Source organism: Diplotaxodon limnothrissa, linkage group LG3 (assembly GCF_057381915.1).
Source record: "Diplotaxodon limnothrissa isolate DT_005_m linkage group LG3, D_limnothrissa_male_GT1.1, whole genome shotgun sequence".
In the NCBI taxonomy this organism is placed as follows: Eukaryota; Metazoa; Chordata; class Actinopteri; order Cichliformes; family Cichlidae; genus Diplotaxodon; species Diplotaxodon limnothrissa.
This window is the reverse complement of record NC_140598.1, coordinates 53,282,872-53,308,513: the sequence shown is the minus strand read 5'-3', so window position 1 is coordinate 53,308,513 and position 25,642 is coordinate 53,282,872. Positions and strand designations below refer to the sequence as shown.

The 25,642-nt window shown below is 42.7% G+C and overlaps 1 protein-coding gene across 1 annotated transcript; it reads left to right on the top strand.

Annotated features, from left to right (window-relative positions):
- Positions 1-2,339: 2,339 nt before the first annotated feature.
- Positions 2,340-23,081, top strand: hdlbpb (high density lipoprotein binding protein b). The gene is made up of 28 exons (XM_085349562.1): positions 2,340-2,398; positions 3,842-3,921; positions 5,654-5,755; positions 6,002-6,153; positions 6,338-6,553; positions 8,073-8,279; positions 8,512-8,727; positions 12,507-12,713; positions 13,448-13,555; positions 13,873-13,977; positions 14,208-14,286; positions 16,398-16,537; positions 16,627-16,731; positions 16,844-16,957; positions 17,030-17,116; positions 17,226-17,357; positions 18,112-18,330; positions 18,415-18,636; positions 18,729-18,947; positions 19,201-19,342; positions 19,844-19,971; positions 20,060-20,164; positions 20,261-20,395; positions 20,707-20,850; positions 20,935-21,114; positions 21,196-21,312; positions 22,052-22,210; positions 22,300-23,081. Exons 3-28 carry the CDS (start codon positions 5,680-5,682, stop codon positions 22,390-22,392), a joined length of 3,807 nt encoding a protein of 1,268 aa, XP_085205688.1. The 5' UTR covers positions 2,340-2,398; positions 3,842-3,921; positions 5,654-5,679; the 3' UTR covers positions 22,393-23,081.
- The last annotated feature ends 2,561 nt before the right edge of the window (positions 23,082-25,642 follow it).

Below are 25,642 nucleotides of genomic sequence, written 5' to 3'. Positions count from 1 at the left end.
AACCAGTTCAGTTCATTGTTGACAGGCTTGCTGCCTGAGCACCCATCACCCCTCTCTTGTTGTCTCGCCTTTGTTACCAGCAGAATATGAGAGGTAAAGAAGGAGTGCAGCTGCCCCCGAGAGCTATTGCTGCCAAGCTAACAGCAGATAACTGCAGCTTCCGGTACTGTTTTTCAAAATAAAACTACGGCTTAAAAACGTAAGGTGGGGGATGACTACAAAATCAGCAACTGTGCGAATTAATATAGTGTGTATATGATGTATATATTGGGTATATACAGTCTTGGTTCAAAAAAATAAATATTTTAGTTTGAAATTGTAACATTGCCAGCACAACTGTTGAAGCGGTTTAGCCTTTACTAATGGAAATATGACTGAAAATATAATTGGATACTACATCACACAACATGCCCTTAACCTTAGCTAAAACTCTGTGTTTCGTGTTTGGACTTGGATTGGGATTAGTTGTTATCGGACTCTTACTGTGAAAATATTTAGTGGACGTTTATTGAAACTTTGCGCATATTTGGTCTTCCAAAACAAATAAGGCAAATGTTTTACTTCTGATTTATTTGCGCGTGATAGTGTTGGTGTAAAACCAGCGCAGGTGTCAAGAAAACAGGTGCACCTGAACTTTTTTTTGTCTCCTACCCCCACCTAGTGTCTGTTTTGTGAACTGCAATGAACCGTCCATTATTGGGTCCGAGCGATCAGTCCAGCCGCACTACACAACACGTAAAGTGGGCTTTACATGTCACGTTGAGGTTAGGATAATGTGAGGTGAGTGGTTTGTTTTGGGGTGGGAGTGGAGGACATAATTGGTGGCATAATGTCCCTTATTAATAATTTGAATTCGCCATTAATATTTATTGAACTATTAGCCTATGACATCACTTTGAGACAGTCTCTTCGCAAATAATATACTTTTCGGAACACCGGAGTTGACTTGTAGTCCGATTTGTTGTTGTTTGTGTTTCGTTTGTTTTTTCTCTAATCCACGGAGGCTCAAAATTGTCTTGCGTAGTCTTTTAACTTAACAAGACCGAGTCCTGATCTCGTTAGTGATCATGATTGGCTGCAATCGATAGTTTTCCGTCGTCATGAACTGAGAGGGGGCAAACAAAGAAAGAAGCCCCTACTCCAAAATCAACACTATTAAACTCAAATGAGATTTACAGTTGCGCACACTGACAACCAAATGCCTTCTGGTGAAAAGTTTTGTGGTCAGGCGAGTAAAAGATTAAGCTACTTGTTCACGATGACAAGAGGTATGTTCATTCAAACACAACAGCACTGTAGCAGCTGTCGAGCACGGTGGTGGTGGTAAAATAGTTCTCTGGAGCTGTTTTGCTGCCAGTGCTACTGATACATTGGATAAAGTGGCTGGAATATTGAAGAAGGACTACCTCCAATTTTTTTTTTTACTTCACCTCAAATCAACAGATGCGTAAAACCTGACCATAAAAGATAATATTAATAATAAAAATATTAATTTATATTATATTAGAAGCTTATTGACGGCTACCAAAAGCATCTTGTTGAAGTGCAAGTTACTAAGGGACATTTAACCAAATATTTGTAGGGACATATGTATATTGAGCCCATATGTATAGTTTTGATTCTGTGTGGATGAGAGAAAATCTAAAAGAAATTCAAACTTGTGCACCCAATTTTTGATTTTTAAAGTCAATAAAGATTTATCCTGTACAATCGTTCCACCCTGGAAAAAAGCCAAAAATCACCATGGCATTCATGGATGAAAATTTCCAACCACAACTATACCTAACCTGTTTTAGTTTAAAGTTTGACCTATTGAAAATCCATAATGTTAAGTTAGCTTACAAACAAATAACTTAATATCCTTTAAACACGATTTACATACACACAAAGTGACATTTATCTTATTTGGAAAATTAAAAAAACAAAAAAAACAAAAAAAAACAGCAGTATTTAGTTGTACGTGATCGTTTTTGCACTCCAGGTCAGACATTTGTAGACTTCAGGAAAAGTATGATGCGCTGACTCCTGAAAAGCATGCTAGCCATTATGAATGAGAAGTAGAGCCGGTCAGTTTGATGGACGTGAGAAGCTGCAATGGCTAATAACATACAAACATTTTTTTAAATTACTTTTAACCAATCAGAAAACTATATGCAAATATCATGCGGTTAAATTTCACAGTCAAATGAGCTAAGTGAGTCTAATTTCACGAGGACCTATTTAACTGGGATGCTCGTGCCGCTCAAAGATACTGCGGCATTTCCTTTATACTCGTTGAGTCGCAGCGCTTGGTTGGTATCACTCCGCCGGCAGAGGAAATGCTCCTAGACCAATCACATCTGTGTTTACACCATCACCTGTCAAACACACACCCTCTGGTAGATTTTCTCTTTGAAAGGTAGGATTTCTAGGTTTATTTTATCTTTACTTTTTAATGCACATATGAATGCATTGGGGGAGTTAAAGTGTAGTTACGGTGGCGATAGAGTCGGTTCGCCTGCAAGCGACAAGCAGCCGGGGATAGCAAGCTTAGCGTCCCGAGAGCTAGCGTGCTGGAGCTGGTTATCCGTCCGCCTGGCTTGTTTTTTAGCCGATTATCAGAAAGTCCTTGCGCCTAATCATGTCTGGCTGAGGTCGGCGCGAAGCGATGCGTGTTAGCTCAGCGAAAGTGCTTACTAATATTTTGAGACCTTTAGTTTGCTTTTAACCGATGTTAGTTAGTTAGGACCAGCCGTGCAGTGCGTCCTCAAGCTAGCAAGAAATACATCAGTCGGCTGGAGAAAGGTGCGTTTAGCGAAGCTGTTAGCTAGCACCGTGTACGGCTGCCTTTTTTATTTAGCTGCTGCAACTGATAGTTATAACGGTGCTCCTATTTCCTCCGTTTGTTTCTAGTTTTCTCGCCTAATGTTAGCAAACTAACATCGTGGAAGCAGGTGGTGACCCACAGTGGGAGCCCGTTTAACCCCCACAACCCTCTGCGTGCTGCGAAGCACCGCCACCACCATAACGGAAAGCGCATCTACTGCCAAAGGTCCCGCTTTTAAAACGTTCACTGTGGTAAAAAAAAACACTTGTGTAATAGCTCCAAAATGTACCTGAAGTTAAATGACCCTAGACGGTTACATTACATTGTAACTCCATTAATTATTGCTGCTTCATTAATGTGTAAAGACGCATTTAGCGAGGAGCTAATTTCAGCTGCTTACATTACTGTGTCTCGGATAGTTTTATCTGTAAGAGTGCTGCACGTCCATTATTTATAAGCTCTTCAAAAGATTGTTTTTATGTTTGCTCCCACTGTGTAAAGTCTGAGGGTATCTTAAGACCCCACTGCCACTTAAGTATCCCTTTTATTTCCCCTTAAGTAACGTCAGTGTTAAAATGGTATTATGCTGTAATTGCTCTTTTAGCTTGTTCCATCCCGCACAAATATGATCCTGAAATATGACATTTAAAATGGCACTGCTCCTGTATCTGACCAGCTGGTTGCTGTTGGACTAAAGCTATTAAACACACTTTCAAGAGACACTGCAGCTTTGCTTACAGGGCAAAAAAAAAAAAGTAGTGGGACATCTATTTTTTTATTTATTTTTTGTCACATGTGGTGTTTGGAAGCGTTTGCTCTCAGGTTTCCTTAGCTGTTGAATTTGTGAAATCTCAGAGGGAGGATTGTTAGAGAGCAGAGGAGAGGGAGGGAATTGAGGAGGAGAGTGAATCAGCTCGAGACGGTATAAGGTGCAGTGCAGTGTGGGTGTTTACCCAGCCTCCGTGCTGTAGAGCTGTTTGATTTACCTTTGTTCACTTTTACTCTTTCTTTTTATTTTCCTTCCTGTGCATCCAGGAGCTGAAACACACACTCACACTGAAGCGCCTACGGTAGCCGCTAACTGGACGGACTCTCTGGCAATTGACCTTTTGCAGGTAAGCCTGGGCTCTCTTTCTACAGTTCTGGCAGACAATACTACTTCTGAATGATCACGTCCTCCACAGCTTTGTCTTTAGAGGGTACAACTGCTGGATCATTTGCAATGCGGGTGGACTTGAAGAGCTTGGTTCATATGGCATCCCTGAGAGCACACAGTCACGTTTAAGGAGAGAAAGCTCGACTGGAGAGCTTCATAGATGTTAGATAATAAAACAATAAAAAAAAACCAATCACTTACATTTTTATCGGAAAGATAAAAAACAAAACAAAAACTGTCTTAAAACAACTCAACAAAAGTTGTAAGATTAACTTCCTCAGCTGCTAATTGGACTCATAAATGTGTGCTTGTAGTATTCACTGATTTTTATTTTACTGCTCTGTTGCCATAAATAAAATAAAAATTCCCCTTAATCACAAGACTGTATCAGTGTTCCCAAAATGCACAGTTACAGAGTTCAGTGCCTGCCACGTCCTCACCCCCTCGCATAAAGAACTTTATGGCTGCAGCGAAAATAAATGAAATGATATGTTTCTCCTCAATAACATTTGATCTCAGATTACAATAGAAGTACACTACATTTTAACATTCTTTCTAATTCAAACTGCATTCCTTTAATATGTTAATATTTATACTTTAAACTGCATAAAGTGTATGACTATCTCTATAACTCATTCGAAGGCTTGTCCTTGAGTTTCTGGACATCGCAGCAGAAATGGGGTGCTGTCACCTTCTCATGTGGTCGGGGTGTAGCTTTAGCCTGCTGTGGGTGTAAATATACTGTGACAGCAGAGGATGCTGATGTTAAACATGGTCAAAGTCGCAGCATATGTGCAGCTAATCCCTGTGAGCTCAGAGAGTCTTCAGAAAGCTTAAAACTTTTTATGAAGGGCAGCCAATCAGAAGAAACGTGGCTTAAATGGAGGATGGCCTCAAAGTGAGAGGAGCTAAAATGACTTAAAATGACTTGTATGTAGTGGATTAACTCAAGGGCCAAATAAGTATTATTTGACAGCTTCTTTGAAGGTTTTGATTACACATTTTAGAATACTTGTAGCAAGAACGAAGTGCTCTTTTTATGCCACTTAAGTTCATCGCCATCTCTTTGCTGTCCACTGTGTGTGTGTTAAATGCAGAGGACAGGCTGCAGCTCGACTTTAAAGACCCGCCAAAACAGCGTCTTTATTTATGTGCTGCTAGATAAATAGATGTTTTTAGTCTAGTTGTGCATGAACCCCTCGAACCTTGAGTTAGCAGAGATCTTGGAGGTCCTGTGGGTTATGTTTTGGACTCACAATCCTATGGGACCCACTGTTGTGATGCGAGCTGAGCAGATCTGACCTGTGATAGTGCATCACGAGGAATGTCCGCAGCAGTTGTCTTGGACAGCTCTGAGCGTTTGACCTGTGATAACCCCGTCCCCGAGGCTTCGCAGCACTGTGTGTTTATCTGACGCTTGTTAAGTGCTAATTGGAGCATCTCAGGTGCAGCGTGCAGCATCGGTGCAACGCGGCAGAGCCACAGAGGGAGTGTGGTTCTTCAGGGCCTTCTCTAAGCAGTCCTAGAGAGCACAGGGAGGGAAACAATGTGAAAGCAATTTGATCGTAGTTAGTGCTTTATCGGTCTGAGATTTCATGAAAACACAGCAGTGCGTTTCCTCCTCTAAGGTTCTGATTTATTGTTTTTCTTTAAAAAAAAAAAAAATCAATATTCCCATGTTTCCGTTTCAGTGGAATAGTGGAATAAGTCTTGAACCATGAGCTCAGTGGCAGTGTTGACCCCGGAAAGCTTTGCAGAGCATCGCAGTGGTCTCAAGGACCAGGAGATCACAGGTAACGACCTGCACCTTCCCACTTATTTTTATTCTTGCTAGAGTTTTCCCCTCACGAGCCCAAACTAGTGAGCAAATTATTAGCCCAAGTTTAATGTGTTTAGATTTTCTGATATGTGCATTATGTGTTTTTGACACAGGCTTATTTTTATTGTTGTTTGGTATCTTTGTTGTTAACAATCCTTCCCTACACATACTGTTTTCTTACTCCTTCCTTGCCATTTTTATCTTTATCTCTCCGGGCCAGGCTGCGTCCCGGAGGATGAGGCCTACATCCCTACCTATCTGGAGGCCTTCCCTCCACTGCCGGAGAAGGGAGCACCAGGGGAGAAGGCTGGAGAGCCGCCTTCGGCATGGGGGAGCAAGATCAGACCCATCAAAGCCTCTGTCATCACCCAGGTGAGGAGCCCACTGTGGGGACTGTTAAAAGTGAATGAATGCATTTCTCAGCTCTTTTAATGATGATGGCTGTAACTGAATTTAGCCTCAAGCCTTTTAGCTGCAGTAGAGCTGGTCTAATGAAAGATGCATGTTCTGGGAACAACAAGCAAGAAAAAAACACTTTCAACTCGTCTGTACCCAGGTGTTCCACGTGCCCCTAGAGGAGCGTCGTTACAAGGACAACAGCCAGTTTGGGGAGGGCGAGGAGGCCAAAGTGTGCTTGGACATCATGCAGCGAACGGGAGCGCACATCGAGCTGTCTCTGGCCAAAGACCAGGGCCTGTCCATCATGGTCACTGGCAAAGTGGACTCCGTGATGAAGGCTCGCAAAGAAATCGTAGCTCGATTGCAGACACAGGTAAATGCACTCGTACTACTCATAGTATAATTAAGTGATCTGGATTTGGAAAATATTGGGAGGATATACATATATGTAATTTTTTACTTTCTGTTTGAAAAGCTGGTCAGAGTGTGTACAAGTAATCAATGTGAGCAAAAAGTTATTAATGCTCTAACACAGGGATGTTAAAGTCATTTTACATAGTGGGTCAGCGTAACTGCCCTTTCTGTCAGTATAAAGAGATTTAACTCAACATATGAGATGGTTACGTTTAATTTTTTTTAAAGAAAAAAGACAGAAAAGAATAATTTCAATAGTACGTGTGAGGTCCTCCTCATTGTAAATGTGTAAAACTCTGTTAGCTCATTGCCCAGAGTGTGCTGTATTTATAACACATACAAGAAAAACAAAAAGTTCTAGTAGATGCTGGAAAAAGTGGAACTTTTCAGTCATTTAATTGTTCACCTATTACCAAACTCTTTGGTGTGGAATGAATGACGCTGCAGGTGGAAACTTTATCAGGAGGAAAATCTGCAAATCTTAAGACAATAGTTTGATACTTTATTGATACCGCAAGGGAAAATTTTTTCATTTGTTCAAAATCGATGTACTCCTGTTATCTGAAGCCTTCCAGTGGGCCGGATTGAAGTCTTTGCTGGGCCGATTCTGGCCTTCAGGCCTTATGTTTAATACCCCAGCTCTGTACGAAGTTAAAGAGACAGGATATCCTTAATATGGTCATCTCAGGTACACAGCGTTGGCCGCGAGCACAGGAGTTCCATCTGCCTGCTGTTCGAACCTCTTGTTTGTGAGGGGCAACCAATCAGAAGACAGTCTGTTGTCATTATTTGTGCAGTGCAGGCTTTACATTTGTTATTCATTCTTGTGTGACTTGCAAAAACAGTGAAACCTCTGAAACTCAGATAAACTTAAACCCGCAGCAAAGAATTTGAATACGCAGCCATCTATCTTTGAACAAAAATCACTGTGAAGCAGAAACATCAGAACAGTGTAACCGGTGGCTAAAAAATGTTTTTGTTTCGCTCTGCGTAATGTTGAAACGTGATCCAAAGACACACACGGAGGGCAAATACCGGCTGCGGCTGGAATAATCCTATCAGGCCAGTTTAGGACAAAAAGTTGAGCCGGAAAATGACCATCAGCTCCCAGGGGTGGCCTTTGTGCCTCAGCAGCAAACATGCTGATTTCCACTTCAGTTGGTGCACTGAGCTGCAGTTACTGGTTGAAAAAAGTGCAGAGGCTCTCTGTTCTCTTTTCAAGGTCGAATGCTTTTTACCAAGTTTAAAGAAAACTTTGATAGTAGGAATTTTATGTCATCCTGTTACTTTCCCTGGTAGATGATGACTATTAAAAAAAGGTATTTTCTGTACATGTGCACAAAGCTCCACCAACATTAGAATTAAAAGGGATTTCTGTGGCTGTTGCTGTACCCTGATAAATAAGAAGGCTTATTTCCATTGGGAAACACTACAAATCTAACTTACTTGCTCCTGAAAACTTTCTCCTGCTCCTCTAGGCGTCGGCAACGGTCGCCATCCCCAAGGAGCACCATCGATTTGTCATTGGGAAGAACGGTGAGAAGCTGCAGGAGCTGGAGCTGAAGACTGCCACCAAGATTGCTATTCCACGCCCGGACGACCCCAGCGCCAACATTCGCATCACCGGCACCAAGGAGGGAATTGAGAAGGCTCGCCATGAGATCCTGCTGATCTCTGCTGAGCAGGTCAGACATGGGTGGGTGGATAGGGGGGTGGGGGTTGTTTTAATAACTAATTTCTGCTCAACTGAAACTAATTGGTCTCGCAATGTGAAAAGATGCACAAACAGTAGCATTAGGAACTAAATTGTTTCTTACTATTCAATATTGAATCGTGTTGAACCATCACCATGACGTCACGTTTGATCGACTCTTCTGTCTGCCGTCGTTCTCCTGCTCTTCCTCACCCACTCACCAGGACAAGCGCGCGGTGGAGCGTCTGTCCCTGGAGAAAGCCTTCCACCCCTTCATCGCCGGAGCCCACAACAGGCTGGTGCAGGAGCTGAGCCTTGAGACAGGGGCCCGCATCAGCATCCCACCGTCCAGCCTGCCTAAGGACGAGATCGTCATCACCGGCGAGAAGGAGGCGGTCGCGCTGGCTGTCAGCCGCATCCGAGCCATCTACGAAGACAAGGTGGGACTGTTTTCCAGAGATTATTCATGCCCCATCCTGCAGACATGGGACATGAGCGACTTTAAGTCCTCTTAGGTCAAAAATCCCCCAAAAATCAGATGCCCTGTTATGTTTACATTGAGTTAAAAGGTCAAAGGTCATCTCTTCCTCCTTTCAAACTGCCCAGACGATCAGCAGATCGAAACCCAGACCTTTGTTGGCTCGACACATTTTCATATTTAAATTCGTATTTTTCAATTGTATTATTTCTTGGTAATACTAGTCTGTGTTTGTGGAGCGGCTGTCTGATCACATTTGACTACCAAAGCATCAGTCAAATGTGGTACTCGAAGAAACAGAGACACGTGTTTGAGTTAAAGATAACAGCTAGGTGCTCTGGGTGTGCTGAATTTAAGCCTAATTTAAAGGTTTTGTAGCATTATTTGTTGACTAGACAAACTTTAAACCTCAGATCCATAGAAAATTGTTCAGAATAAAGGAAGTCAGCGTTGAAGATGGATTAAAGTCAATCTTTGTAATGGCCTGAACAGTTTTCACTGATTGCTTTTAACCAAATTTAGAGAGAAAGGGAAATTTTCTTAAAGGCCATTACTGTCCGAAGCGATTGAGCCAGAAAACGACCTCCACTGATGTCTGCTGCTTGGTGGGATCATGTATGGTTGTAAATTGTACCCCCTAGAATTGTGACCTTTCTGTACCCATGATGCTGCCTTTTTAGCATTTCTTTTTTTAATATTGTTTGTATTAGTTGATATATCTATTCTTTATTTCTGTATTTTATAGATGTGCAATGAGCTGCTGTATAGCCACCTTTACCCAATAAAAGCAGGTGTAACAGATTTATATAAAAGGACAAATGTCAGGTTCTTTAAAATAAAAAATTCAGCTTCTTTAAAATATCCATGTTAAGCGGGGTGAGGGTAGAGCAGGGCGATATGGCCAAAAATATTTATCACGATATACATTTGAAAATTTGCGATAACGATATAACTGACGATATAATTGATGCGAGACAAAATACAACTCCACAACATTACTAGCGCAAAAAGACAACCTTCCATTAATTTTCACTTAAACAAGAAGCTGGTTTTTATGTACATTAAAGCTTTATAAAAATGTAACAGTGCAAATGCAAATTCCTTGCTGAAAGTTTAACCAAAAGGCATTTCCAGTAGAAATGGGCTGACATATCCTGAGCATAACCATGTATAATATCCACTGAAGTTAAAAAGAGGTGCTTTGCAACATTAAACTGTAGTGTGCAGTACGTATTTTTTGGACCATAAGGCACATTGAGCTAAACAAAGCAGTCAGATAAATCAAACTTTATTAAACTCATTCTTCTTGCTTCCTCCACTTCTGTACCATTGATTCATTGATGTTGAATTCTCTGGCAGCTGCTCTATTCCCATGTTGTTGCAGTATATTAATGACTAGCCTTGTATTGTGGATGGATTATCTCAGTTGTTCTCCTGACTGACGTTTGGTCCGTTTACAGCATCCTGCCATGCGATTGCATTTGTCTCTAACCATGAGGAACCTTAGTGTTCATCCTCCAGCTTCACTGTTTATGTTATGCTAACATAGCTGTGTCGCTAGCGATCACGTAGCACATCATTATATACCAGCTAGCCCAACTTCAGTAACCCTACAAACGTCACTGCTGTTTAGTTTCCTGCCTTCATTTATGTTGGAAGTGATAGCAGAGCTGTACGTTTGATTTTTTTCAGAAATCTCTCAGTCAGAACATGCTATATCATGTTTAGGTAACTAGCGAAACTAGCGAGCTAACTTTCGCTAGCTTCCTGCTAACTTCTAACTCCGTTAAATGTAATAAATTTTGTTTTCATGGATGCCTGGAAGTTAAACTGAATTGTTACACCTGGTAAAGCAGCAATGCTGATCGTTTTATTAAAGATGAAAGAATTTAGACAGTTAACTCTCAGTGATGCTGCAGTGTTTGTTTGACCTGAAGTGTACTGAGTTTAGGACCCAGATTACTCCCAGATTTAAGAGCATCTTAGTCCGACAAATACGACAATAACGACGGCCGCTTGCATGTTCTGCAAAAAAATGTGCTTTGTTGTGTATCTGACGGATAAACACCAAACCAGTTCCACATCACTGAAGTTGCACCATTTTTACAAACCAATTCTGGTTCATCTGTTTCACTCAACAATCGGCCATGTGCGTATGAAAACAAAGGCACTGCGCATGCGCGTTTTACTCATATTCTATCGCGATATAACGTTATACCGGTATTACCGTGAACGGTATAATATGGCCCAGCCCTAGGTGAGGGGGGGTTTAAGTGTGTCATTGGTTGTGCTGTTACAAACGTTTTCACAGTTATGCCTTTGTTTGTGTACGCGCTCAAAGTGAAGCGTTTCTATGCCGACAGCATGCTAGCGTGTGGCTGTGAGCGTTCATGTGACTATTTCTCTGAGCTGCTGTTCATGTGTTTCAAATTCATGACTGGCTCATTGGACATATGGGAAGCTGAGTGGCTGATTGGAAATCATCCGATTCTGTCTGCTCCATCAATGCCTTTCTTTTTCCTCTTTTTGTTTTTGTGGTCCACTTGTTTGTGTCATTGACCTTAAAATACTTAATTTGCATCAGTACTCATGATGACGTGTTGTTGTTTTGTTGTTGTTGTTGTTGTTGTTGTTGTTGTTGTTTTTTAAAAAAACACAGAGTCAAAAATATCAAGCCAAAAATATAAAATAAAGACTTTCCGTATATGTCAGGGGCCTTTTGGTCAGAGTAAAGCAAGTTCGGTCATCACACTGGTCCTGTGCGTCTTTGTGTCTTGTCCAGAGAAAATTTACATCACAATATGCAAACTATGCATGTGCGTTAGATTTCAAGTGGACTTGCAAGCAGTTTAGCAGGAATAACGACTCCAGCTGCATTTGTCCTCAGAATATAATCAAATCTTTAAGATTTTGCAGAAATCCAAACAAAGAACAAAGAAAATGATAAAAATAGGATCACATACTTAATAAAGGGGAGTCTCGTGTTTGTTATTTTCATGCATGATTTTTATTTGCTTTTTTCAGTCGTTTGTGCCAGTTTTTTCATCCGGGCTAAATTTGCATTGACATTTTAGACGCTCGGGTGTTTCTGTTACCCCGAACGACTCACTGTGGGAAAGCAGCGCGCGGTTTAGTTTAGGGTTTTACTGAAGGACACGCATGACTGCAGGCAGCTCAGTGTGGTTATTTTGTTTCACCAGTCTTGTTTTACTTGTTCGCTCCATCTCATGAACCATAAAGCTAATCTGTACCAAAGGTGTTTGATTTAATGTGTTTCTGTATTTAAGGATGTTATTTAGAGTTTGTGCATTATCTCAACTTTAAAGAAGCTCTGTGAGATGGATGGGTGAAGCAGAGGAACTGCGTGTTTGTAGCAGATGAGCTCCGATGATAGGCAAGCCGGAGATAATAACGGGAGAAAATTGGATTTCCCCAGAGAACAACAGGATGAGAATGCTAATGTCATTTAGTGCATATATATGATTAGCAAAAACAAATGTACTTTCTCTGCTGCCTTCCCACTTTCATCTGTCAGTCACCCTCCTTCTGTTCCCTTCTCCTTCCCCAGGGTTATGTCCGGTCTTTCTGTTACTTGACTTTTCCCATCTCCTTCCTGCTTCCCTGATTTCTTTCTTCTTTCTGTCTCCTCTTATGTTTCCATCCATCCCTCAACGAGCTTCTCGATTTACCCACATCCTCTCGCCACGATTGTCTTATCACTTGTCCATGTCCTCCTCGCAGAAGCGGAAGACCACGACTATCTCTGTGGAGGTGAAGAAGTCTCAGCATAAGTACATCATAGGTCCGAAGGGCAACACCCTGCAGGAGATCCTGGAGGCCACGGGGGTGTCGGTGGAGATGCCTCCTCTGGACTCCAGCTCAGAAACCATCATCCTCAGAGGGGAGCCTGACAAACTGGGACCAGCACTCACACAGGTCTACGCCAAGGTGAGAACACGAGAAAACTGTAATTAAAGGACAGAGATGGGGATTGCATTTTGCTTAATGTAATTAGCTTTTGTTATGGCAGAAATGTAGGGAATAAAAGTCCCTGAAGTTGCATTTACAGGGTACATCCAAGAGGTACTCAGACGGCCTAGATTTCCTTTTTTTTGAGACTTTATGTTTAGATGTATTTATTTTTAATAGTTCAGAGCAGCAAGATTAACAACCTCAGCAAGTACATCACATCCACATCTTTACAGTGAAAGAAATTGGGAGAGTTGGGCAATGATTAATCTATATGTAGTTTATCAATATTAGAGGCAAACATTTATGATGGATTTGTTGACCAATCCAGAAGTCATATAGCAACATCTGGTTTTAAGTCTTCCTTTAAACTTTGGTTTTGGGCTCCACCAGGTCAGGATACGTACTCCACCTCACCCTGTGTCTGAAACAAGCTGCTTTAGCTTCCGTGACCATAAAAGGAAATCCGTGGTGAGCTGAAGTCAGCTCGGTACAAGCATTGGAGACTGAGCGTGTAGAGTAGTCTGAAGCCTGAGCTTTGGCTCACAGGGATTACTTGCATGTACACTGATCTCATTTTAAATATTTAATATGGAAAGAAGGAAAAGCCCCATATAACCCCTTTATTTTAAGTTGCAACTAAGCCATTGCAGAAAAACTATTTCTGTGATTTGTCAGTGCAAACATGGTTTTAATGTTTTGTACCCGTTCAGGCTAAGAGCGTAATGGTGGTGGAGGTGACTGCCCCCGCCTGGCTGCACCGCTTCATCATTGGCAAGAAAGGACAGAACATCGGGCGGATCACACAGCAGCTACCACGGGTAAGGAAAGGAGAACAAAGAAGGCGTGGGGTGATCTGAGGTAAAAGCCAGAGATAACACAGAAGTCTCACATCCTGCTCCTGCAGCGTGACAGAAAGCTTTGTGGGGGGAGGCTGTGTTACGGCAGCAGTTGTTGTGCAAAATGGGACCAGTAAAGCAAAAAATGCTGGACAAAACACAGACAGAGAAAAGTGACTGCGGAGGACACTTGATTTTAGAAACTTGACGTCAGCTGAGATGAATTACAGCATGGAAGAATCAACACAGAAGGGGAAACGTCCCAACTGGCTTGCCTTTATTCCTGTCTGTGTGTGTAGGTTCACATAGAGTTTACCGATGGCGAGGAGCGCATCAGTCTTGAAGGGCCGACGGAGGAGGTGGAGCAGGCTCAGGCCCAGATACAAGAGATCATCAAGGACCTGGTCAGTGCAGACACACACGTACACCAACACAACAAAGCTACGGTAGACATGACGTGTATTGTCTTCTGTCACTGAAAGAAATATTGCTGTGTTGGACAAAGCTTTGGAAGAGCCGCACACACTTATGGTTCGGTAGACCCGAAGAGAGATAAGAGAGAATCACGTTTGATTGGTTGAGTGTTGGTTCACATTTATAAATCCAAATCTCCTTTTTCTTACCCGGTGTCCAGCTGGTGAGGATGGACTACACCGAAATCAACATAGATCAGCGTTTCCACAGACACCTCATCGGAAAGAACGGAGCCAACAGTGAGTCGATCGCTTTACCCCTGACCTGAAAACTAAACTGTAGCAAATCTGTCATACTCCCAGGTGGAGCCCTTGTTGCACCTCATTAGTTTGTCTCCCTACCTGCAAAACTAACAAAGAATATGTTTTTAAAAGTGCTTTTATTTCATGTTTTATATAATGGTAAAGATCATTTGATCCACACATATCGATGTATTTAGATTTTTCCTGTCAGTCATTCTAGTTGCTTTTAGTTTAGATAATTCAAATGCTGCCTGGGGTAGAATATTTAATGGAAAGCATCAAATTCAGGGTTTTGAGTGATTTTTAAACTGAAAAGTTGTCATGTGGCTGTCGCTGATCTCAGACTTCCTGAAGTGTTTGTGTTGTAAAGCAGGGAACTGGATTGTGAGTCATGAGTCGGGTGTTAGTGACCTGATTTTCGTCATGAGAGCTAGTCTTTGATAACAGATGTCAGGCTCTTACCTACAGCACATCAGTGTTCTCCAGCAGGTTTAAAACTGCTCCATCTTTGAGCATGAATCCTATCTGGCTGTTAAGTGATGACGTATGAGACCTGCTTCCAGGTCCAAACTGCGTCCATTAATGCTGTTGTGTTTTTAACATGTTTTAATGCTTTGTATCTTGTTCTGTTTAATCTGAACAAGCCCCTAAAAATAGTCAATGATCTCTGTCGGCCTCTCTGAGTTTTTATTACCACTATTCATCTGCAGCAGAAAAAGCTGAGTTTTTAAAACCTTGCGATGTAACTACGGCCCATGGTTTGCCACCAGATGTTTGAACAGGTCAGAAAAGAGTCATTCTGAGGCTAACGAAGACTTGAATGAGTACATGAAGCTGAGGATCAGGATTTTTGTCATAGCGAGTAATCCAAACCACGCAGCAGTATGTTGATGACCAACCTCGTGCTGATGATCGATCGTCTCAGTTTTTCTGAAGTTTGGTCAATTTTCAGCATCTTTTTCCTGCCTTGCATTTGTCCCTAACAATCAGGAACCCTCATGTTAATTTTTTTGAGAGGAAAAAAAATTTAGCGTTCATCCTCCCACTTCCCTTTGCTCAGGTGTTTATATTATCCTAACCATAGCTGTGTAGCTAGCCACCACGTAGCACATCATTATAGCTAGCCCAACTTCAGTAACCCCACAAAAGTCACTGCTGTTTAGTTTTCTGTCTTCATTTATGTCCAAAGTGATAGCAGAGCTGTACGTTTTAGTTTTACAGAAATCCCTCAGTCAGAACCTGGTATATCATCTTTATATGAAAACTAGCGAGCTAACTCCCTGCTAACTTCTAACTCTGTTAAGCTTCATTAATCCTGTTTTCGTGGATGTTAAACTTAATTGTTACACCTGGTAGAGCAGCCACACTGATCATTTTATTAAAGATGAAAGAGTTTAGACACTTTTTAACTCTCAGCGATGCCACGGTGTTGTTTTGAGTTTGGACCTGGAAACGTCTGAAGGTGGATAGACGCTATGAAACATGGATTTAGCTTCTAAAGTGTCCTGCAGAAATCTTTTCCATCCTTCATTTCTTTATATCTTGTTAGATAAATAGGAAATGGTTGCAGCATTTTATTAAAACGTGCAAACATGTACTATATAAGACAAAACAGAGTTAGTACAATTCTATGGAGCTTGAACTTATGTTTATTCTACTACTTCAGGCTTGGATGAATGACGAAACATTTCTCCCTCTCAAAACACTGCATGTAGATAAAAAGAACCAACTTTCAAAACCTTTTGGACACGTTTTCTTCTAAACATTTTAAGAGAAATAGTTCTCTATGGACTGATTCTTATTTAGCGCTTTTTGCTCTCCCGGATCCTTCAAAGCGCTTTATGCAACATGCCACATTCACCCATTCACACAAGCACTTTCTTCTCTGCTTTAAGTGGTTACCAGCTAACACTGACACACATTCATACTCCGATGGATACTTGTCCTGATGTTTGTTTTTTAAATCATGGTCTCCTTTAGAGTATTAGGGGCAGTGAAGCAGGACATTCTTCAGGTTGTGTTTCAGTGTGAGTGTGCCGGTGTGAGAGTGGGTGATGTCAGGTTTTCACTCTTATTTCATTTCTGCTGTTTTCCCTGTATCACTACAGTAAATCGTATCAAGGAGCAGTACAAGGTGTCGGTTCGAATCGCGCAGGATTCTGAGCGAAGTGGCCTGGTGCGGATCGAGGGAGATCCTAAAGGAGTACAGCTGGCACGCAGAGAGCTCATGGAGATGGTTCAGAGGATGGTGAGAATGGACTCAAAGCATAGGTTCATTGGTTTGATAGAGCCAGATGACATAAAGAGCTTTATTTCTTACGTTTTTGTCATTTCAAGGAAAACGAGCGCACCAAAGATCTGATCGTGGAGCAGAAGTTTCACCGGACAATCATCGGACAGAAAGGAGAAAAAATCAAAGAAGTTCGAGATAAGTTTCCCGAGGTGAACGTCCTCTGTGACCCGAGAGTTTGTCTGGCCTTGTCATCACCGTTCAATGATTTGTTTTGACTCAGCTGTAATGTAATTTGGTGATTATCATCTCGCTGCCTTCTAGGTCATTATCAATTTCCCCGACCCGTCGCAAAAGAGCGACATCGTCCAGCTGAGAGGTCCAAAAAATGAGGTGGAGAAATGCGCCAAGTTTCTCCAGAAAATCATCGCTGACCTGGTACGACCCTCTGTTTTTGTCGTCTTGCCTCTCCCTGTCCTCAGCCCTTACACAGGTTTCTTTCTCTCGCAGATTGAAAATAGCTTCTCGCTCTCCGTTCCCATCTTCAAGCAGTTTCACAAGAACATAATTGGCAAAGGGGGCGCCAACATTAAGAAGGTGAGATTTATTTTTTTTTACAGGTTCTGTCCAAATCTGACTCCTAAAATTATTAGATCAGAATGTAGCGTTTAAGACAAAAACTAACGGCAGACGCTCGCACTGCCAGATCCGCGAAGAGACCAACACCAAGATCGACCTGCCAACGGAGAACAGTAACTCGGAGATGATCGTCATCACGGGCAAGAAGAACAACTGCGAGGCGGCCAGAGACCGAATCCTCGCCATCCAGAGAGAGCTGGTGAGACATGGTTGCTTTTGGTTGATGCTTGAAGAGTTTTGAAGAAAATAGATTTTTAAAATCTACTTTCTTTTTGTTTCTTGGATGAATAGTTTATTAAATCTTTTGATTAGAGTCATATCCATAGACGATCAGTGGAGTTGTTAACCTGAAAAAACACTCCTAACTTGCATTAGGAAAATCAGCGGGTTGCTTGCTGGCTTTAATCTTATTTTATATTTTAAAGAGTCGATATAAACTTAACTTCTTAAATAAACGGCATCTTTGCCATTATGGCAGTTCTAGACTTAAAAAGCAGAATTTAATTCTCCCTACACCGCTCGACTTTTTGAAACCACATATGCAGAGATGAACTATTAGATATGGTTCTGAGCCAAAATCCGGTTTCTCTTGTTTTTTTATCATCTCTCCAATCCCACAGAAGGGTACAAAATTCTCCAAAGTAATATTAAAAAGAGGAAAAAATGACAGTGGGTTAAGATTTCTTTGTTAAAAGAAGCTGGAGATATTATATCTCTTGGCTGGCCTGGGAACACCACCGTATCGCCCCAGATGAGCTGTAGGAGGTGGCTGAGGTTCCCTGCTCAGACCTGCCCTCTGCAACCCCAGCCTGGATGAGCAGCAGAAGGTGGATGGACTGAATATTTATTGGTTTCCTCTGTTGGGAATTAATTACGTCTTCTAAAATGTTCGTCTTTGTCGTCAGTTTTTAAACTGCATGAAAATCTCAGCCTGTCCCTCTCCGTCCCTCCAGGCCAACATTAAAGAGGCAGAGGTCACCATCCCAGCCAAGCTGCACAACTCTCTGATTGGCTCAAAGGGCTGCCTCGTGCGCTCCATCATGGAAGACTGCGGCGGCGTCCACATCCACTTCCCCTCTGAGGGCTCCGGCTCCGACAAGGTCACGATCAGAGGGCCCGTCGGTGAGGTGGAGAAAGCCAAGAAGCAGCTGCTGCAGCTGGCGGAAGAGAAGGTGAGCAGGAAAGAGCGAATAAATAGAAGAGGTGACTAAAAGTTTAAATACTTACATCCTCCTCCCGTCCTCTGCCTTTCGCAGCAAGTAAACAACTTCACCGCTGAGCTGCAGGCCAAACCAGAGTACCACAAGTTCTTAATCGGACGGGGCGGGGCCAATATTCGCCGCGTCCGAGACCGGACGGGCGCCCGGATCATCTTCCCGTCGCCTGACGACACAGAGCAGGAGCTGATCACCATCGTAGGGAAAGAAGAAGCCGTACGTCAGGCCCAGAAGGAGCTGGAAAGTCTGGTCAAAAATCTGGTGACGACCTTTGTCCTACAAAACATCACCATTTAATTCATGTCTTGATTCTTGATTTTTCAAATCAACAATCTCGCCGTCTCCCTTTGCAGGACGACGTGGTGGAGGACAGGATGGTGGTGGACGTTCGCCATCACCGCCACTTCGTGTGTCGGAGAGGACAGGTGCTGCGGGAGCTGGCTGAGGAGTACGGCGGCGTGGCTGTGAGCTTCCCTCGCACTGGAGCGAACAGCCAGCGGGTCACGCTGAAGGGAGCGAAGGACTGCGTGGAGGCCGCAAAGAAACGCATCCAGGAGATCATCGAGGATCTGGTGAGAGACGGAAATCACGTAGAGACAAACGGTCGCTATCTGCACTCAGGTCAAAGCTGATTTATAAGAATCTGACTGTGTGAAAGTCACAGAAATGCTGTCAAAAGTAGCTGCAAGTTTTCTACTTTGGACAGACATGGATGTTATTTCAAGGACGCTTCAATAAGCTCATTATTTATAATTGGAATCGAACCTGCTCCCGGTGTGCTCACCTTTTGTGTTTTCTTCTTTCCTCCTCCTCTCTCTCGAGCAGGAGTCCCAGGTGACCGTGGAGGTGGCAATCCCTCAGCGCTACCATCGCGCCGTCATGGGCCCCAAAGGCTGCCGCATCCAGCACATCACCAGAGAGCACGAGGTGCAAATCAAGTTCCCAGAGAGAGACGACAGCGCTGCAGGTTAGAAACGACCCACGACGTGCACCCGCAGCTACGTCCTGCTGCTGCTGTGAAGATGTTGCCGCTGCAGAGGGGTTTATGTTGCAGTTTAGCACACTAGGTTAGAAATGAGCAGGCCTTTCTCAAGTTTCCTCCCTACCTGCTCATCTGTCCGCATCAACATTTAGAACAGCTGATAAAGGGAAATTAAAATGTCAAAGAAGAGACGGGAGAAATAACGGTCAGTCAGTGTTATGATTGTTGACGCTGCATAGTCGCACAGCACTGTGCACTTTCCCTGATGGCAACACAAACAAAATTAGCTGTTCCTAGCAGAGTCGGGTAGAGTGTAATTCTTCAATCCTTCAAGTTCCACCAGATCACAATCTATTGATGGCAGTGAGTCTGTAGCATGTGTAGTATTTCGTATTCTTTTACATGTATAAAAAAAAATCAGTGTTTAAGAGTTGTATATCAAAATATAAACTTTTAATCCCTGTTTTTCTCATTGTAAACTTGCAGCTCAGGAGGTTTCGCCACAGGAGAACGGTGAGGTCAGTCCAGAGGCGGAGTTTGTGCCCCGCAAGTGTGACATCATCACAATCTCTGGGCGGGCAGAGAAATGTGAGCTGGCTAAAGCAGCCCTGCTGGTAGGCGCTATCTTCATTAAGCTGAGATGTGACGCTGTTTAATGTTCATTAATATCTCTGAGCACACGCTCTGTGACTCCTCCTTCAGGCGTTGGTGCCCATAACAGAGGATGTGGAGGTGTCTTATGAGTTGCATCGCTACATCATTGGCCAGAAGGGCATTGGAATCAGGAAGATGATGGAAGACTACGAGGTAAGGCGACACGCTGCTGCTCTCTGGTGCCATCTACTGGGACTTTCTATACCCGTGCTTTCCAAACGTGTGAACTTTGGGGTTTTGTGCACGTAGGTGAACATCTGGGTGCCGCAGCCTGAGAAGCAGCTGGATGTGATCAAGGTGACGGGCCTGGCAGCCAACGTGGAGCGAGCCAAACAGGGGCTGCTGGAGAGGGTGAAAGAACTGCAGGCCGAGCAGGAGGACAGGGTACAAGCACACACTGTGTCATGTTTATCATCACAGTTCAGTTTTTCATTTGCTTCTCGTGATCGTAGCGACAGATTTTCAGATTATTCATCATCCACAATCATTACGCCATCCATCCAGATTAGACAAACCTCTTTAAAAAACTTTGAAAGGGGGAAAAAATGGAAGCACAAGTTTAATTCTTAAAGTTAGGAGATTACCACAGGGGTCATGATTTCCTGATAGCAGTGAATGTGTAGCGTGTGTAGTATCTCTTATTCTTTAACATGTATTTAAAAAAGAAAGAAAACAGTGGCTCTGTCTCCTCTCAGGCCCTGCGTAGTTTCAAGGTCACCATGTCTGTGGATCCAAAGTTTCATCCCAAGATTATCGGCCGCAAAGGAGCCGTCATCTCTCAGATCAGAAAAGACCACGACGTGAGCATCCAGTTCCCCGACAAAGGAGACGAGCAGCAGGTCCGTTTCCCTTTTTTGTCTTTTCCTGGCTCTGTGCCGAACCGTTCCCATTGATCACTTCAAATCCTTTCCTTTTCCTCCCAGGATCTGATCGTAATCTCGGGGTACGAGCGTAACGTGGAGGAGGCGCGCCAGGCCATCCAGCAGCTTGTCGCTGAGCTGCAGGAGATGGTGAGCCAAGACGTTCACCTGGACCCGAGGACCCACGCCCGCATTATCGGGGCCCGCGGCAAAGCCATCCGCAAGCTGATGGAGGAGTTCAAGGTTGGTTTGGATCGATTCATAGATCGCTCGTTTTGAAGTTAAACGAGGAAATGTTTGATCTTCACTCCTCTGGTTTCTCAGGTGGATATCCGGTTCCCTCAGCCCGGGTCGGACGAGCCCGACAAAGTGACGGTGACGGGCCTTCCTGAGACGGTTGATAACGCCATCGATCACCTGCTCAACTTGGAGGAGGAATATGTGAGTTCACTGAATATAAGACAGAGATGCAGTTACAGCACACGTCCTGCACATGCGGCTAAAATTCCATCCTCAGCAGTGATGAACAAACGCATTTTAGGAAAGGTCATGAAATATGAGATGATTGGGTTTTACTTTAACGGCGTTGCATGATTTTTAAAATCACAGGAGGTCAAAATGACCTCTTTGGCGGTTCTAGGGTTAAACATACCGAGCATGCTTCTCAGTCAAGCGCTAGCAGTCAGAAACAGGACGCGATCTAAGAACAGCAGCAAGGTTCAAAGCAGCACAGAGGTACAAGAGGAGACGACTTTGAAGGGGAGATCAGCCAAATTTAAATCTGGTTGTTTTGCTTGTTTTACATTTCTGTATTTTTAAATCTGTTTTTGTTGGATTTGAGGAAATATTCATGATATTAATGAACTCTGAGGTATAATAATCATAATTAAAACCCACCGATGAAAATGTGTTTTTCCAATAAATTGTGACAGAAATCCCCCCAAAAAACACTTTATCTGTTGCGGTTCGCGAGTTATTGTACCAGATAAAGAGATTTGTGGTATATTTGCAATCACGTTTCTGTTATTTTGTAACTATGTTTTAAATTTAATATATTGCTTTACATGCCTTCGGGGTAACAAGTAGATCCACAGGATCCCGGCCAGGAAATGAAAATCATTCTGACTCATCAACAAAGGCTGTTTTCAGGAGCAGTTTTCCTTCTGTTCATCTCTCTCAGCTGCTCAGCGTGACGGAGACAGAGACTTTGGCAGCTTACATGAAGCCTCCATCTCGCTACGGAGGGGGAGGCGGAGCAGGTGGAGGGGACGACAGCAGCGGGGGTCCGGCTAAGGGCTTTGTGGTGCGGGACGCTCCCTGGAACGCGGCTGGGAACAAGGTGGGATGTCTTAGTTTAATGACATGATCCTGTTGTTGGAGGGATGTCTGTGCAGTAAGGGCCCATCAGACCGTGTGTTTTCCTTCCAGGCTCCCGACATGAGCAGCGCCGAGGATTTCCCCACGTTCGGGACAGGCGTAGCCCCAAAGCAGGCATCGGCCTGGGGCCCCAAGAAGTTCTGAAGCTGTTCATCTGGAGAAAAACCAACAAAACTTCTGTAAAGTAGACGATGAGAGACAGAACAAATCTCAAATCTAATTGCTGCTCGCCTTCCCCTCCTCTTTAGTGACCTTCCTTTTGTCTCTCTTTCTCTGAACCACCCCTCCTCACTGTTCTCCTAACAACCAGCCACAATGAATTCTGGGAGAACTATTCCTTCTTTCTTCCTCCTGTCTCCCTGAGTACCTCCTCCTCCTCTTCCTTCCCCCGAGAGAAAAAAAACATTGAGTCCTTTGTCCATAGTTTTGCTGTCCTGCTCTTCCTCTCGGTTCAACCACTTTTGTTTGTTTGTTTTTTACTCCTCCTGCTTCCAGACTCCGCCCCCACCCCTCGACATCACGTCAGCGCGGTACATAAGAGAAGTTTGACTTTGTCAGAGGGCAGCGAGGAGGCATCCTCACGTACCTGACGCAAACCTAAAGAGAGGAGAGTGTGGTTTTGTTTTTTAGAGCGAGAAGAGTTTGTAAGCACCGACGACTTTTAAAGATTTCCTCTGGTTTTTACGAAGAGCTTTCTCATTTCCAGTTCGCTAATGTGGTGCAGTGGGCTGTATCCGTGCGTTGATGGGCTCAGGAAAGGTTTTTCCACCCATGAGTCTCTTTAAAAAAAAAAAAAAAATTATTTCCAAACTGGGAGCAAAAAAAACAAACAGCTGCTGTAGTTCTTTTTAAATAATAAGTCAGAAGACGTGGAAGTCCTGCACTGGTTGTTTTGTAATGAAGGTTGTTTTTTTGTTTTTTTTTGTTTTGTCACAACTGTTTTATTTATTCAGAAAAAAACAAAAGGAGCCATTTCATTTGAACTACTGTGACCATGCGTTTTTATAAAGCACTCGCTGTAGCTTGCAACCTTGCGTCTGGGAGTGAATGCTGTACGTCAGGGGTGAGAACATGTTACTAGTTGTTCGAAGTGTACAAAGAACTTTTCGCTATTTTTTTTAAATCTGTGTGGGATTCTTATTCTTTTTGTTGTTGTCGTTGTCCTTCTTGTTGGTTTCTGGTATATTTGAAAGACTCTGTATGCGTGTGCGCGCGTGCAAGTTAAGATGTATATTTGAAAGAAGCTGAACCAAACTTTTACTTGGTCTTTGTCCGTTTGTCTGCTCGGAGCTCATCCTGGAGAGTTTTTCTTGTTTCTTTTTGTTTGTTTGTTTGTTTGCTTTTTTATTTACCTTCTGAGCTCATCTTTAATTCAGACGTGCTGCTTAAAGTGACATCTCTGTTCCAGGATAAAAAAAGAAAAAACTCAACCATAAACAGCCGCACTTTGGTTTCCTCTCCTTCAGGTGCTTCATTTTACGGATATTTCGTAGCAAAAAAAAAAAAAGATGCCCTTTTTTTGGTTCTGAGACTTAAAATGTGAGCTCGTTGCTAAATTATACAACCGACCCAGACTTCAAGCAGTTTAGCTAAACCGTGCTTGTGCCTGGAGGTTTAAAGGAATACTTGATCATGTTGGAAAATATGCTAAGAATTAGCTGAGAAAATCAGAGCAGGCGATTGTCCATTAAAGCAGGAGGAACTGCAGCTGAACTTCAGTTAAAGATGACTCTGCCGTGAGCGGCACTGCCATCATTTCGCGGCATCAGTGACTTAAAGTGGACCTATGCCTTATTTTCTGTCGTATACATTTATACAGTGCTCATTTATTAGACCACCACGCAGTGTAACGTTTATACTACAGCTGACCTAAATCATCAGTGTTGGTAAATGCCAAAATAATTATGTTTCTATAATTAGAAACATGTTTCATCCATTGACTTTAATGTTTATTAACATTAAATTATGACTTATTATTTAAGTCGGCATGCTAAATTACAGTTATTTACATGAAATCCTGAACAGAAAATTTATTTGGGTGGTGGATTATTTCCTGAGTTCTTAGAGAAGTTGAGAGTAACCCCTCAAAATTGTAAGTTATTGTTGTATTTGCATAATAAATAATATCAGTTGTTATTATATTTAGTTTTAAAGAGCTTATGATGGATTTCTAACATGTTTTCTAGTTTTTAAGACAAGTGGTCTAATTTGCTACACACTGTAGACTGTTACAGTGACGTATGATTGTATTTATATGGCAAGAGTTTAAATTAGGGCTGTCAAGGTTCACGCCTTAACACGTCATCATGATTCAAATTTAAAAAATAAAATAAAAATTGTAACATATTTAACCCATTTGGAGTGCAGAACTTTTGAAATGCGTTGACAGACATTTCCGGGATTTTGAGTCATTCTCCATTCCAGATGGGTTAAAAAATTTTAATTGCGTTAATCGTGACGACAGATTAATTCTGCATTACTATTGACAGCCCTAATTTAAAGTTATGAGATTACAGTCTAGAAATAATCCATATGAGCTAAAAGCTCACACTTCACTCTTCTAAGCGGTGTTTTTTTTTCTATTATTGGACCTGTAGGACGTCAGTGAGCGCAAAGCCCCACCCACTTGCTCCTTATGACAACCAATCAGAGGAAGAAAAGAAGAATAAGAGAAAAAAAGCTTGTTTAGACCAGTATAAAGCATGCATGTAGCGTCCCTGTCATAAACACTCATTAGCTAACGACTTTAGCCAGTGAGCATGTGGTTTCAGTCAGACGTCCTCCTCGTCACATGGGAAAAAGGACGGCAGCAGCAGAAATGAGTGGGTGAAGTTGTAGGAGCTACATCCATCTTTTAAACTTTGTGATTTCAGAGAAAGGATGAACTGAAAGACTCTAGCAGGGTCCAGGATGCCAGAAATGAGGATTATTTCTAAGTGGCGCAAACAAATGATGCAGGTGGAAACGAGCTGAATAAAGTCCACTTTAAGTCTCGCTCGCTCGTTGAAGTTCGGCTGCTGGTGGATATTGCAGGCTCTGGTTGGAAAAGTGACCCTCTGGTCGTCCATGTGCTCTCTGTCAGTCAGTGTCCTCAGAGATTAGCTCACCTGTGTCACTTTAATTCACTCAAAGGAAAGATGTTCTCATGCAACTATTCCCTGTAAATGAAGCTAAAGAGGCAGAGTGAACAGCTCTGTTAGCAGACGATAAAAAATTAATAAATGAATAAAAAATAAATAAATCTCAGGGTCCAACTTAAAAGTGAAGCTGGTGCAGAAACAACTTAACCGCTGAGGATGGATTTGCAAAAGACGCCGACTATGCAACCCAGCAGGACCACAGAGTAGATCAGGCCCCGTCAGTACTACAGTCAGATCTTTTGTTCGTGGAGCAG